Source organism: Sitophilus oryzae, unplaced genomic scaffold, assembly GCF_002938485.1.
Source record: "Sitophilus oryzae breed Bouriz unplaced genomic scaffold, Soryzae_2.0 scaffold_1180_pilon_pilon, whole genome shotgun sequence".
NCBI lineage: Eukaryota > Metazoa > Arthropoda > Insecta > Coleoptera > Curculionidae > Sitophilus > Sitophilus oryzae.
This window is the reverse complement of record NW_022145816.1, coordinates 308,603-323,211: the sequence shown is the minus strand read 5'-3', so window position 1 is coordinate 323,211 and position 14,609 is coordinate 308,603. Positions and strand designations below refer to the sequence as shown.

The 14,609-nt window shown below is 33.9% G+C and overlaps 1 protein-coding gene across 2 annotated transcripts in view; it reads right to left on the bottom strand.

Annotated features, from left to right (window-relative positions):
- Positions 1-258: 258 nt before the first annotated feature.
- Positions 259-14,609, bottom strand: part of LOC115891382 (polygalacturonase-like) — a 27,450-nt gene continuing 13,099 nt past the window's right edge. Inside the window, exons 3-4 of one of the 2 annotated variants that reach the window (XM_030911827.1) lie at positions 3,446-3,767; positions 259-544 (exon numbers count right to left, since the gene is read on the bottom strand). In XM_030911827.1, coding sequence (XP_030767687.1) covers positions 294-544; positions 3,446-3,767 — 573 coding nt within the window. In that variant the 3' untranslated portion in view covers positions 259-293. Of the gene's footprint in view, positions 545-3,152; positions 3,387-3,445; positions 3,768-14,609 lie in introns of those variants that run through there. The other variant, XM_030911828.1, reaches the window with a different exon arrangement.

The following is a 14,609-nucleotide window of genomic DNA, read 5'->3' as shown; positions in this document are numbered from 1 at the left end:
ATATACAAGAATCCCTGAACTCCACTGGGAAGTTTATTGGCACGTGTGTAACTTGTTTTAAATCCCAATTCAAGGTTTGTAATTTTGTGTTTATTTTTCTTTAAACATTTTACTTTCTTTTAGTAGAGTAAATTCGCATACAATCAACGCATCGATACAATCAATTTGAATTTGCATAGGATGAGACAAAGAGCAATTTTTGATAGAGAACGCATATCAAATATTTGAATTTTTATGGAACTGAATGATACGAGCATATAATATATTTTCTATTTTTTTTATTAAATGACAATTCAACAGGAAAATCCATTTGGAGTAAAGTTACAACTATTTGCTTTCTTTGAGTTACTAATAGCTACATTTGACCAGGACCAATTATTGCAGCCTCCATCCGCACATAAAATATACACAGCCATGCTATTCTTTGCTCCAGACATATTTCCGCTCACTGATTCTAAATTTAGATTTGTTATAGGTACGTTGCCTACTGGATCGCCTCCATTGGGGTAGTTCTCTTGAATCTCAATACCATAATTTTCTATTCCTAAAAAAATATTCGTATTGAGACATTATTAATGTTTTTTTAAATGAAAGATACATTCATAACTCATTAATGTTAACGAATGAAAGACAAAATAGGTATTAGCATAACAAAAAAAGATATTGGAAGATATAAAGTACAGTATTTAAAGTACAGCGTATAAATTACCGTTTAAAGTACAGTATTTGAGAATGGAACTTCTATACTTGTTTGAATTATGGAATAATACAGGGTGTTTAAAAAAAATGTCACATCTCTCGTGAGAAGATTCCTCACGTAAAGGTTAATTTTATCCGGTCCGATTCTGGTTTGTTTGGCAACTACGGGGGGTTAAAGTCTTCTTTTTTTCGATTTTTTATATTTTTTCCAAGAGCTATTAGCGATTCGAATGAAATTTTGAGGGTAAAAATTGCTATGTCTCACTTATTTTATTATAAAATGTACCGACATATTTAGAAGGAACGAGCATATATGGGTTATCACTGAAAAAGTTTTCTAAAAAATATGTGCTCCATTGACTCTTTTTCTTTTGATATCAAAATTGTGTAGGCCGTTTTATGTCGATTAAAAGTTGTATCTTGATATTTTGTTGATTTCGGTCTTTTTCATGAGATAAACGCAATTTTACTAATCACAATTAATAAAATTAATACATTATTTATTTAATCTATTTTATTATTAAGTTTTACTAAAATTTATAACACTGATGCCGCGGTTAGTCCGCGGCATCAGTAACCGCGGCACCGTCGATTCCATATTTTCAATCCGCCAACTACAGGAAAAAGTAAAAGAACAGCAGTCTAAACTTTATGTTGCATTCATCGACCTAATAAAAGCCTTCGACTCTGAACAGAGATGCACTTTGGGCAATTATGACAAAGTTCGGAGTACCCAACAAATTTCTTACAGTGCGTAAAAGCCTCCATAACAGCAACAAGTCAAGAGTGTCACATCATAGATCACTGAGCGATCCCTTAACAAATAGAGGAGTTAGGCAATAATTAGTCTTAGCGCATCTCCTATTCAACATACTCATGGCAGTGCTCTCCACTATAGTGAACAGCAAACTGCAGGAGAGAGAATTGGGCATTAGATACAGATATGACGGCGGTCTGTTCAACATAAAAAGACTCGCGCAAAAACACGTACAAAATTCATCACAGAACTTAACAATACGCTGATGACTGCGCTCTAGTTGCAAAAACTGTACAGCAATTACAAGAAATGTTGAACACATATACCTGGGTATACGAGGTTTTCGGCCTTAAGCTAAACATCGACAAAACTAAAATCATGTGAACTCCCCCGGAAGGTCACAACAATGCTATAAAAGCGGAGAAGAACTACTGGAATATGTAGCGGAATTTAATAATCTCGGCAGTTTGATTTCGGAAAAGGCCAATATCGACTCTGAAATTCAGCACAGGATTAGCAGCGCCTCAAGAGCATTCTGGAAATTAAAATACAGGGTTTTCTACAACCATGACCTGAGCACAAAAGCGAAACTTGCAGTGTACCGAGCAATTATAATCCCCACCATGTTATCTGGGAGCGAAACTTTGGTGCCGTACCGCCGACACATGGACGCATTAAACAAGTTGCAACAGAGACACCTTAGACAACTCTTAAGAATCAAATAGTTCCATCATGTCTCAAACGTATCGGTTTTTGAAAAAGCTAACTGCGAGAGAATTATATATTATATATTGAAGTCATGGTTACAAAATCCCGACTAAAATGGGCTGGTCACGTATGCAGAATGCAAGAAAACCGCATACCAAAATCACTGCTTTACGGTGAGCTTGTAGACGGTAAGAGGAGGCCAGGTGGACAGGTACAAGAACATTTTCCGCAAAAACTTAAAGGGGATTAACGTGTAGAATGAGTGGGAAGTAGCAGCTCACAATAGAACTCAATGGAGAAGAATTGTAAACTCAGTTAACAGCGAAAACCAAAAAGTTAAGAGGCAACAAAGCAATGAGATTTTTGAATGGCCGGAGTGCGGTAGACAAATAAGATCACGTATTGGGCTTTTCAGTCACAGAAAAGCTCATGAAAGAAAACGCATTGCGTGACCATCTTCTGATGCGTGTCAAATACTTGTCAGCGAGTAATGGCAGTATATGTATATATGTATAACACTGATGTCCAGTGCTACTTACAGAAAATTTAAGAAAAATGTAATATTACAGATGACCTATTTTTATAAAGTTTTAACATTCTGTAACTTTACAACTATGCATTTCCACACCTATGTTTATAGAAACTTTTTTTCATATTTTTTGATGAGGAATCAATGGAGTGATGAACTTAATAAAAAAACAGCGTACATTACATACTATGCGAGAAACAATTCGAAACATGTCAAGGTCGCATTTCGACACCCAACTTTGTACGCATTTCGATTTATTTCCATTTGTCTTGACCCACTTCGGTTTGCCTCGACCTACTTTTTATTCTTAAAAGCGCCTAAAAACTGTAGAATAAAGTATTATTTCATGTTATGTACAACCTTGAGGTACTGACATATGTTTATGTCTATGTCAGAATGACAGTTGATTGTTAGAATTAGAATGGCGCCTAGCCAGCAAGAAACTACTTTTATATTTGATGAACCCGATGTTTAATAAATGTGTTTAATAAACTTGTTTATTATTGTTATAAGCTAACAATATAATACATGGTGTCAGGTGGGTCACAGCAAAAGTAGAAAGTAGAACAAACAGAAAGCTAAAGCTCCGAAGTGAAGCGCTGAAAACTGAAAACTAGTGCCAGAATAGCTTGAAAAACAAGATGGAGAATTTCTATAGACCGCCGTCACAGCTAGTGATTAATGGTAATATTGCTGAAAATTGGAAAATATTTTCACAGAAATTAAAATTAAATAAATATAATATGACTTACCAGAAAGTTTAATGTTTCTATAAGTAATGTCAGTAATGGCCCCAGTATCGTTGTGAGTTTTAATATGCATTCCATTTTTAGAATTTTTGACGACGCAATCGGTAAAAGTAGCATTCCGGACTGTGTTTACCTCACCATTAGATTTACTTAGACCGACGGAAAGACTGAGTCCATGACCACCGCTACATGTTAACCTCTCAAATAAGAAATTCGATCCTTGATTAATTGCTACACAATCGTCTTGATTCATCACAACGGAATCTCTGATTGTGATATCGGCAGAGCTGGCCAAATCAAATCCATCCGTGTTTTTTCCTTTTTTCTACAAATAAGCATGTACAGGGCGGGTCAAATTCGACGCTTTTAAATGGAAACACCCTTTTCTATAGGAGATAGACGAAAACTAATATCGGTGTCTGGAGCTCAATTTTCATCAAAAACGTGATGGTGAAAACCACACATCAATATCTGTTACCGTTTCGGTGTTACGGGGTGTTTTTCAAAAATGTGCATTTTTAACAAATCGCTGTAACTTTTTTACTATCGAAAATTTTGTATTTCTATAAAAACATTTCCAAAGCACCTTTTTACCTGGAATTTAATGGTTCAAGTATAATTTTTTTAAAATTAATAATTTAAGAGTTATCAACAGAAAAATTGATTTTTTATTTGGTACACCCTCTATATTTTTAATTAACTGAAAAGAATTTAAAATTACCTTTCCAAAAATATAGCACACTTGATATTTTGTTATAATCCCCTTCGAAATACAGAATTTTTAAAAGTTCGCCACATTTAACTAGTAGGCTTTGGACCCTTTATTGATGATATGCCCTTAATGGAACTCGAAAATATATTTTTCCAGTAAGACGACGCACCGCCTCTGATCTCTGAAGTTATCAGGAAATTTTTGCATCCAATTTCAAGAATAATTGAATAGCCAATCAAGATTCCAGCCGTTGGCCGTCGAAACCGCCTGACTTAGTGCCCATGGATCTAATCCTATCGATATATTTGCGGAAAAATAAAGGTTCCTTATTCTTCCGTATAATCTAGACAAGAATTAGAAATACTTAGCAGTTATGAGAGGGTATCTTTCACCCCTACTGAGTTAATGAATTTCGCGAGAAATGTTCAAAAACTGCCCCGTCTGTCCATAACAGAAGACGGTCGATATGTCGAACACCTATAGCAAAATCTTATGTCTTGGTTTGCTATTTATTTTTCTTGTTATTAGATATAGTTTAAATGTGTTGATGTTGATTAAATATATTTTAAATAGTTATAAAATTCTGCATCTCTCATAGCAAATATTATTTTCGTTTTAATTGATGCTCACAGCTAGATTTTTTTCCATTACAGCCGGTGCCGTTCAAAGCCTACTCATTTAAAGCGGGCGAATTTTTATATACTCTATATCTCGAAGAGGAATCGAGCAAAATATCAAGTGGGTTATATTTTTGGAAACGTAATTTTAAATTATTTTCAATAAATTAAAAATACACAGGGTGTCCCATATAAAAAATCAAATTTTCTGTTGATAATTCTTAAATTATTAATTTTAAAAAAATTATACTTAAACCATTAAATCCTACGTAAAAAGGTGCTTTGGAAATGTTTTCATAAAAATACAAAATTTTCCATAACAAAAAAGTTACAGCGATTTGTTAAAAGTGCATATTTTTGAAAAACACCCCGTAACTCCGAAACCGTAACAGATATCGATGTGCGGTTTTCACCATCATGTTTTTGACAAAAATTGAGCTCCAGACACCGATATTAGTTTTCGTCTATCTCCTATAGAAAGGGGTTTTTCCATTTAAAAGCGTCAAATTTGACCCACCCTGTACAGGGTGGACCATTTTGGTTGTTTCTGTAGGGTATCTAGGAAACCGTGAGAAATATTCAAATTTTGATACTGCAGTCTCGGGTTCTTTTTTTGAAAAAATTACAATGGCGCAAACGGATCGTGGCTATCTTGATCGGTTTCGAAGCTACAGGGGGATTCTCAAATTTTGTACTTTTTGAAGATGTTTGATAGTTTGTTTATTTCAGTAACCACGGAAAAATGAATTATACACATTCTAAAGGCACTTTTCTGTGTAGAATGCAGTGGCGTAGTCAGACTTTTTTCGAAAAAATATTTTTTGAGATATTAACTATACTTATGTTTTTTTAAATAGAACCCCCTGTATATTTTTAAATTTTCTTATTCAGCTTGGCATGGGCTTCTCGAAAATATAACACTCTATATTTATTTTCACTATTAACCTCAACGTTTCAAATTTTTCTTAAAATATCCACTTAGTAGATAGTAGGCCGCGCCAATTAACAAAGTAAACGGTTGTCATGGTGATCGGGACATACCTTGGATGGATGCGTGACATTTCATTTCAACAGATTGAAGTGTGTGTATTTTAAATAATAAAAAAATGAGTAAATTTGAAAATTTTGAGTAATATGAAATGTTAGAATGTTGTATTGAGTTTAACAATTATAAGCAAATGGCAGCTGATTTCGGTATCCTGAGCGCGAGGAGCCAAACCCAGCTATTCTTAAAAGGTTAGAAGATAGTTTAATCAATTTTGGAACTTTTCAAAAACCGCGTCCGAAAAATTATCAGAATGAAAATGAAGAAAATCAATATGTTAATGCCCTCGGAGCCGAATACATGAATTAGCAATTAAATAAAATCGAACAATACGAAGCAAATAAAAAATAAGTGTGACAGAAACAAAAGAACATATTTTAATATAAACTCAAGGCGTTACTTCAACCGGGCTTCTCAGTTAATATAAAAAAAATAAAAACACAAAGACTACATTAAATGTTCAAACTGCTGCCCATTATTATCTAGACAGAGTTGGTACTGTCTCCGCACGCCGCCGTTAACAGCATTTCAATAGCTCTACTTGATGTTGTTGGATCTAGTGTTACGGCTCCGAGGACATTAACATTTTATTTCATTCATCTTCTTTCTGATAATTTTTCAGACGCGGTTTTTGAAAAGATCCAACATTGATTAAACTATCTTCTAACCTTTTAAAAATGGCTGGGTTTGGTTGCTCGCGCTCTGGATATCGTTCAAAATATAAATCAGCTGCCATATTATATTTCTCAAAATTTTCAAATTTACTGATTTTTTTATTATTTAAAATACACACACTTTAATCTGTTGAAATGAAATGTCACGCATCCATCAAAGGTATGTCCCGATCACCATGACAACCGTTTACTTTTTACTCGGCGTGGCCTATTATCTACTAAGTGGATATTTTAAGAAAAAATTTGAAATGTTGTGGTTAATAGTGAAAATAAATATAGAGTGTTATATATTCTCAAGAAGCCCATGCCAAGCTGAATAAGAAAATTTAAAAATATACAGGGGTTCTATTTAAAAAATATAAGTATAGTTAATATCTCAAAAAATTTTTTTCGAAAAAGTCTGACTACGCCACTGCATTCTACACAGAAAAGTGCCTTCAGAATTTATAATTAATTTTTCCGTGGTTACTGAAATAAACAAACTATCGAACATCTTCAAAAAGTACAAAATTTGACAGTTTCCTAGATACTTTATAGAAACAACCAAAATGGTCCACCCTGTACATATATGTTACAGTGAAAGTTGGAAATGCAGTGATGATCTTGATCAGCAACTGTTGTTTTTCCAGCCTTTTTGTAGTTTGTAAGATTATATTGTTGTTTTTTGTATGATAATGTTTTTTAAACTCATCTGTATAAATTTGTTGCCATTGTATATATACAAACTTCAATAAATATATTATTATTATTATTATTATTATTGTTAATATTCACTAGGAAATGCTAACAATTACGGATTGGACCAGTGAATGTGGTATTTTAAAGAAATTTGTCGACTTTTCCTAGTAATTTATAACATTGACTAAACAAAAAGTAACATTGAAAGTAATATTTACTAAAGATTGCCAGTAAAAGTTATTCTATTGCACAGGGCGAGTGTGGTGAGGAAGAATGTTGGTGGAAGTTAGAACAAATAAAACTTTTAAGAATATTGGATCGCCCCAATATTCAAGCTGATCTACATATCTTAAAATTACAATTTAATTTGGTATATTTATTAAAACTTATAGAAAATAACGACATAACCTTCTAAATATTAAAAGGGAAATCATAGTAAACATTTTAAAGCGTACAAAACAATTAAAGAAAAACATTCATAAACACTTTTTACAACGATAACAAAACAATTAATTGTATATAACCACAAAAAACAAAGCGAATTTACGCCAGATCTCTGTCAACGTTGCCAACGTTTAGCCCAATTTAATGTTATCCTTATATTGCCTATTATTCAACTTATCCTTATATTTTACAAGATGTGGCAACCGTGTTAACTGAATCTTTCAAACTCACTGCTATCGTCCAGAGAATGCTAGCATTCACTAATAAAAGTTGGTTTCAAAAAAAGCTGTTGAACTTTTACTGGCGTAGTCTTAGCAAATCTATGTGAGCTTTTACTAGTAATTGTTAACAATCACTGAATTCCAACTTTTACAGTAACATATACAAATAATTAAAGAAAAAATAAATTAAACAGAATTTTTATTAATGTGGTAGATTTGCGTTCTTATGTTATAGAAGAAATGGTGTTCGCAGGTTTAGGACCAGGAATTAAATAACCTTTTATTTAAAAAATTACCGACGTTTCTACTTGTTTTTCCCTCTTTATCAAGGCTATTTTCAGCTAAACGGTTCTTTTGTCAGAAGTAATCAAATAGCTTATCCCGATAGAATTTAACTACTTCTGACAAAAGAACCTTTTAGCCAGGGGCGAATCTTCTTCTTCCTGTGCTTAGCCGCACGTTGGCGATTGTCTGTACTCTTCATATAATGTGTAGAGTGCCGTTTTCGGCTCTTCGAAATATGGTGGCTGCGTCGCTGATGTTACACCAATCCCGTATGTTTCTTAGCCAGGGATGTTGTTTTCTTCCTGGGCCTCGCCGTCCCTCTATTCTTCCTTGTAGAATTAGTTTAGGAATGTAATATTTGTCTCCTCTAAGGATATGGCCGAGGTATGAAACTTTTCTTTCTTTAACTATGTTAAGTATTTCTTGTTCATAGCCTGCAGTTCTTAAAATTTCGTTGTTGGTGGCATGTGCGGTCCATGGCATACATAGAAGTCTCCGGAGAGTTCACATTTCGAAAGTCTCGATGCGGTTCAGGGTTCTAGCCTTCAGAGACCACGTTTCTGCGCCGTATAATAAGATGGGCCATATGTAGCATTTTACTAGGTTACTATAGGAAGTATAAGTTTGAAAAATATTGTTTTTGCATAATTCGTTCTAAGTTTAACTTAGATTAACTTCATCGCATCAGTCCCATCATTCATTGATCATGGTACCTAGGTATTTAAATCGTGGTACTCGCTCTGTAATATTTCCATCAACCGTCAATGCGGTGTTGATTATAGGCTTGCGCCCTATTACCATAAGTTTGGTCTTGGTAGCGTTGATTTTAAGACCGAAGCGATTTCCCATATCCTCTATCTTATTTATTATTTGCTGGAAATCCTCTAAAGTTAGTTCTAGGATTGCCGTATCATCTGCATATCTCATATTGTTAATTGGAACTCCGTTAAACTTAATTCCTCCACTTTCTTCCAGGGTCATTTGAAAGATCTTTTTGACCTATATATTAAAAAGTATTGGTGACAGTATACAGCCCTGGCGGACTCCTTTACACACATTGAAGGTGTCTGTGGATAAGTTTTTGTTAACTCTTATCTGCCGCGGTTTGGTTCCGATATAGTTCCTGTATGATTCTGATGTCTTTGGCGTCTATTCCTATCTCGAGCAGTCTATTTAGGAGAATATCGTGTTTAACGTTGTCGAAAGCCTTCTGATAATCTATTAAGCACAAAAAGACATCTTGGCGTTGATCATAACATTTATGGATCAGTGCTTGATTGAAAACAAAGCCTCTCTCGTACCCAGCCCATTGATGAAGCCGAACTGTGTCTCTCCGGCGGATACAGGAATTTATTTTAGGGGGGGAAGCTAAATAAAAATAATGTAGAATATGCTTTTTAGGGGGATGGGGTAACTTGGCCCCATGCCCCACCCTCTGTATCCGCCACTGCTTTTAGCTGAAAACAGCCTTGATAAAGCCGAAAATACATGTCAAAATGTCGGCAATTTTTTAAATAAAATGTTTAATTCCTGGTCCTAAACCTGCGAACTATATTTCAAAATTTTTTATTGTTAACCAAATCTAACAAAATAATATTATACAGTGTCACTGGTTAAGCCCCGATCATATGGATTTTTTAATTTATTGATTGGTGGCATTTGAATTGAACGCTAGTTTTTACTTTGATTTAGATTAAAAATGATTTTTTAGAGAACAGTTACATTTTTTTAAACGTCACAAAAGTATTAATTTTTGTGGCGTGATTGACAATATAAAAAAGTGATTTTAACGCCTAGGCATAAAAGTGAAGCATTTTTACGCCTAAGCACAAAAGTACAAAAATATATTATTAAACTGACATTAAGTGTCAAATTCAACAAACGTAACCATAATTTCTGGATATACAGGGTGGCCGAGGCTGAACGTGCATTACAAGTTACTAGAGAACTATAATATCTATATCGGAGATTTTTTCACATCATTGTTTCCTAAGATTGTTTCACAACGAGATCTATCGATTAAAAGTATTTTCAATATGGCGACACTTCCGGAAATATCGGAAGTTGACAACAACTTTCTTATTTTAAATGGGTACCCCCATTTTTATTACATACTTAAATTCTCTGTAAAATGTTATGAATTTAAACTCTTGAAAAAGGCCTAACAAGCCGAAACATATATGTAGAGTTAAAGTTACTCTTATTAAAAGTTTTTTGAAACATCTAAAAGCGTGCTTTATTAAAATACTAAGTTATTTTTATTTAATTTACCTACAATTAGGTTATTAAGTAAGTATTTATTATTTTATCAAGCAAAATGAAACAGTATCTGCTGGTAGAAGGAATGGATATGTTCAGGGGTGGATAGGCCATATGGGAAAACGGGAAAATTCCCGGTGGGCCGGTGGGAAAATGGGCCGGTGGGCCGGTGGGCCGGTCCCGATCCCGATCAGAGCTCAAAAAAGATTGATTTAGCAAAAATTAAATGGTTAATCTTCTAACTAAAGTTACGTAAGATTCTTAGTGACTGCCTAACTAACTAATCAATTTGCATCAATATAATCGTTAGTTGCTTTTAAACATAAGCACCAATTTGTGAAATAATTATTGTTAGATGTCTTCCTCTGAGACACTTACAATTTTAATAAACATCTGTTGTTTGTTGTTCCATTTGAAATGTTTTATTATACAAGGTGAGTCTGTAAGTGCACCTTATTTGTGCTGCTTTGTGCAAATATTTTCAGGGCTGGTAGATATGAATAAAAGAAACATAATATATTCTCTTTACCGTGTTTCAAATAAGTCCAAAATAACCGAGTTATTAAAGTTTGAATTTTTAAACATAAAACTGATTTATTTTTAAAAAAAATTACCACCTAAATGTTTCTGTATTTGCATCTCTTTTTGTGCCGTAATATCAAAGATTAAGAAACTATACCGTGGGAAAATTTGCGGTGAACAGGAAGTTCTAAAAAATTTTCTAAAATATACAGGAAAATTTAAAAGAAAAAACACGATTTTCAACAACTTTTTTTACAAAAAAAATTCATAGACGTGTTCTTGGGATCGAACCAACCCTGAAAATATTTGCACTTATTTAAGACTCATTCTGTATAGTTTTACCACTATTCTTTTATTAAAACACATTTATATCCACTGCTTAGGTATTGCCAAGTTTTTTTTCGTTTGAGTCATGGCATTATTATACAAAATATCAAATGTAGAGACTAGGAAAAGTTACGCCAATGAGAATTATACCAAAATTAAAACACGTATACATGTCGGGGCTACTGCTGTACCAGAAAAGAGAGAATTTCTTTCTACAATCTGTAAGAAAGTATATACCTGAAAAGTTAAAAATAATGTATTTCACAGAGGATTGGGCCAGCTGAACTGAATGAATCAGGAAGTCTTAAAGTTTCTCAAAACCGTGATTGAAAATCGTAGCATATATTCAAGATCAAATTACCGTTATCGATAATGGAAATAAAACAGTAGAACCCTGTGAAACTGAGCTATATAGCAAAAATTCAGATGTCCGATCCGATATTGATCTTTATAAAAATTTTGATCAAGACAATTTCAATATTTTAAAAAATTGGAGGCAGAAGAGATTTTTTCGCCCGAGCGAAAATCACCCTTACTTGGGGTGATTTGACCTTACCCAGGGTGTCCCAGAAATAAGTGCAAGTATTTTAAGAGGGGCAGATTTGGTGAAAAGAAACATTTTTTCTCTTTACCGTTTTTCAAGTAAGTCCAAAATAACCGAGTTATTTTACTTTGAAAATTTAATCAAAAAATGCTTTTTTGCTTAAATTTTGAGAACCACTGGATCTTTTCTGTATTTTCTTTCATGTAAATTTAATCTACTACCTATGTTGAGAGATTATCAAGAAATTATGTTTTCTTAACTTAAAACTAAAAAAAATCCAAAAATTTCTCCAAAAAATTCCAAATTTTCGCAAAAAAATGATAGGCGTGTTTCTGATGCCAAAATATACTACCAGTTAAAATACTTGCACTTATTTCTGGGACACCCTGTATATTAATAAATAAAATATGTTTCTTCGTTATGGTCATTTTGTTTTTGTGGATTTGGGCCGGTTGCCTGTTATTCCCGGGCCGGTTTCCACTTCCCCATCCACCCCTGGATATGTTAGTAGTGATTTATTTTATGATAATTTTTTAATCGCTCAGTTTTATGAAAGCTATGGCCAATATTATTTAACATTCGAACAATTTAATTGTTTAGATAGCCACATGTCTTCTCTTTATACTATAGTGGCTGTGGTAATCAATAAATTTGGCGTTTAGGCTATACAATTTTTTTTGACAAGCAGTTTATTTCTCCAAACATTTTAAATATATTTTTTTTGAAAAAAGGTATATGTTGGATATACATAGAGTGTTTGACATCAAAATTCATAAAATTTTACGGAGAATTTAAATATGTAATAAAAAATACGGATACTTTTACTTTAAATACGTTTAAAATAAGAAAGTTGTTGTCAACTTCTGGTATTTCCGGAAGTTCCGCCATATTGATTACTATTGTATTTAATTTTAATTGGCTATGAACATAGTGGAGCGACGAGGAAAGCGGCGAGCAAGCACACAGTGCATAGATTATATGTAGAGGATGACGGGACAAAAATCATAGCGCTATATGCATCCGATTTTGTTTAAAACCCAAAGATTTTTCAGGTTGTAGATCAAGAATTTGAGGTCAAAATTAAGGTCAGAATACATATAGGTACCTAACTAATTGAATTGTCATCAAAACTAAAGGTGTGTACCAAATTTTGTATCAGTCGGTCGACAACACGTTGATATAAATTGAATTACTAGATTTAATAAAAAAAATAGATAAAACCGTTTATAACAAAGTAAAGAGCAAGTAGGAGCAGACAAACTCTACATGCTATGAATTTTAAGTAATTAGGCGACAAGAAAACGCTTAAACTACAAAATTATACTTCATGATTTTTTTTAAATCCAATTTGAAAATAGATAACCAAAAAAATTGTATTGATTTAAGATGGCATTGTGCTAAGCGTAGGAAAAAAATACAAGCTGTGCTAGCTTAGCACCCAAAGCAAATAAATTGTTTTAAAGTACATCCCTTGATATATGTCCTCTATAATTTTTAGGGGGTTAATTGCAAACCTTTTTACTTTTTAAGCGCACTTTCACGCACAAAGATAAATTATTAATACGCTTGATAAGAGACACGGATTTAAAACAGTAGTTTCGCGGGTGATAAGAAATGAGCCGCAACAAAAACCGGTTTTTTATGTTTTTTATCATTTCAGTTGTATTATAAATCATCGATTGCGGACTTATTTTTGGATGAAATTGAAACTTGCTTTCTTTATTTTTGGGCATTGTTCGATGCCCTGTGAAGTAGCGCGATACCGCGTCGAGTAAAGCTTGATTTTCATGAATCCGTTGTCCGACGATACGATATTAATTTCATTGGTTGTATTTGAAGACTTCGATTGGTTAGAAACGGTTAACCAATCGAAGCTTTTAAATACAACCAATGAAATTAATATCGTATCATCGTATCGTCGGACAACGGGTGCATGAAAATCAAGCTTAAGGCTAATAACATAGTGGCGCGACGAGGAGAGCGGCAAGCAAGCAGCGCGATATCGCGTCGATCGAGCCTAGTGAGTGGAGCGACAAGGATAGCGGCGAGCTAGCAGCGCGAAATCGCGTCCAAAACAAACCTGTGAAGACAAGTACGTGCGAACATAGTACAGTACGTCTGTACGTTCTGTAGCTACGGGGTATCCGTGAGAGGGGAAACGATATTCTCTCGATGTTTTTCGTAAAAAATTAGACGGCGCGTCCCATCAATAAAAATTCGACAAATTTGCAAGTAGCCAATAAAATGAGTAGGCGGAGCGATTTGCGGTGACGTAGTCGTCAAGTCGACGTATAAAATACATTGCTGTTTATTTAAATGTTTTTTGTCCGCATTCCTTTCATAGACACAGATCCAGCAGATGTACTGTAAAGCGACCTGCGCGAGCGGTTAGATCAAGCGGCGAGACGAATCAAATAATTTTGTTTTCGTCGCTCTGTCGCGCTGTAGAAAATGATAGATTCCCAAAAATTAATAGATTTAGTATTTGTAAGAGAGATTTTATGGGATCAGAAAAATAGTAATCACCATAACCGGTACATTTTAGATAAGTTATGAGATGAAGTGGCAACAAATTTTCGCCAAGGTTATAAAACTTGCCATACTTACTGGGGTTTTTGAAAACTTCATCTAACCAAATGTTTGCGACACTACTGACCACAATTTTAGTCACTGTTAACATTTTAAATTATCAATAAGCAAATGAAAATAATAAAATTGCACAATTATCTCGCTATTCCCCGCCGCTCTACTATTTTTCAGCACCTCGAGGCTTGCTCGATGCGTTATCGCTCTGCTTGCTCGCCGCTATCCTCGTCGCTCCACTATGTTCTTAGCCTTA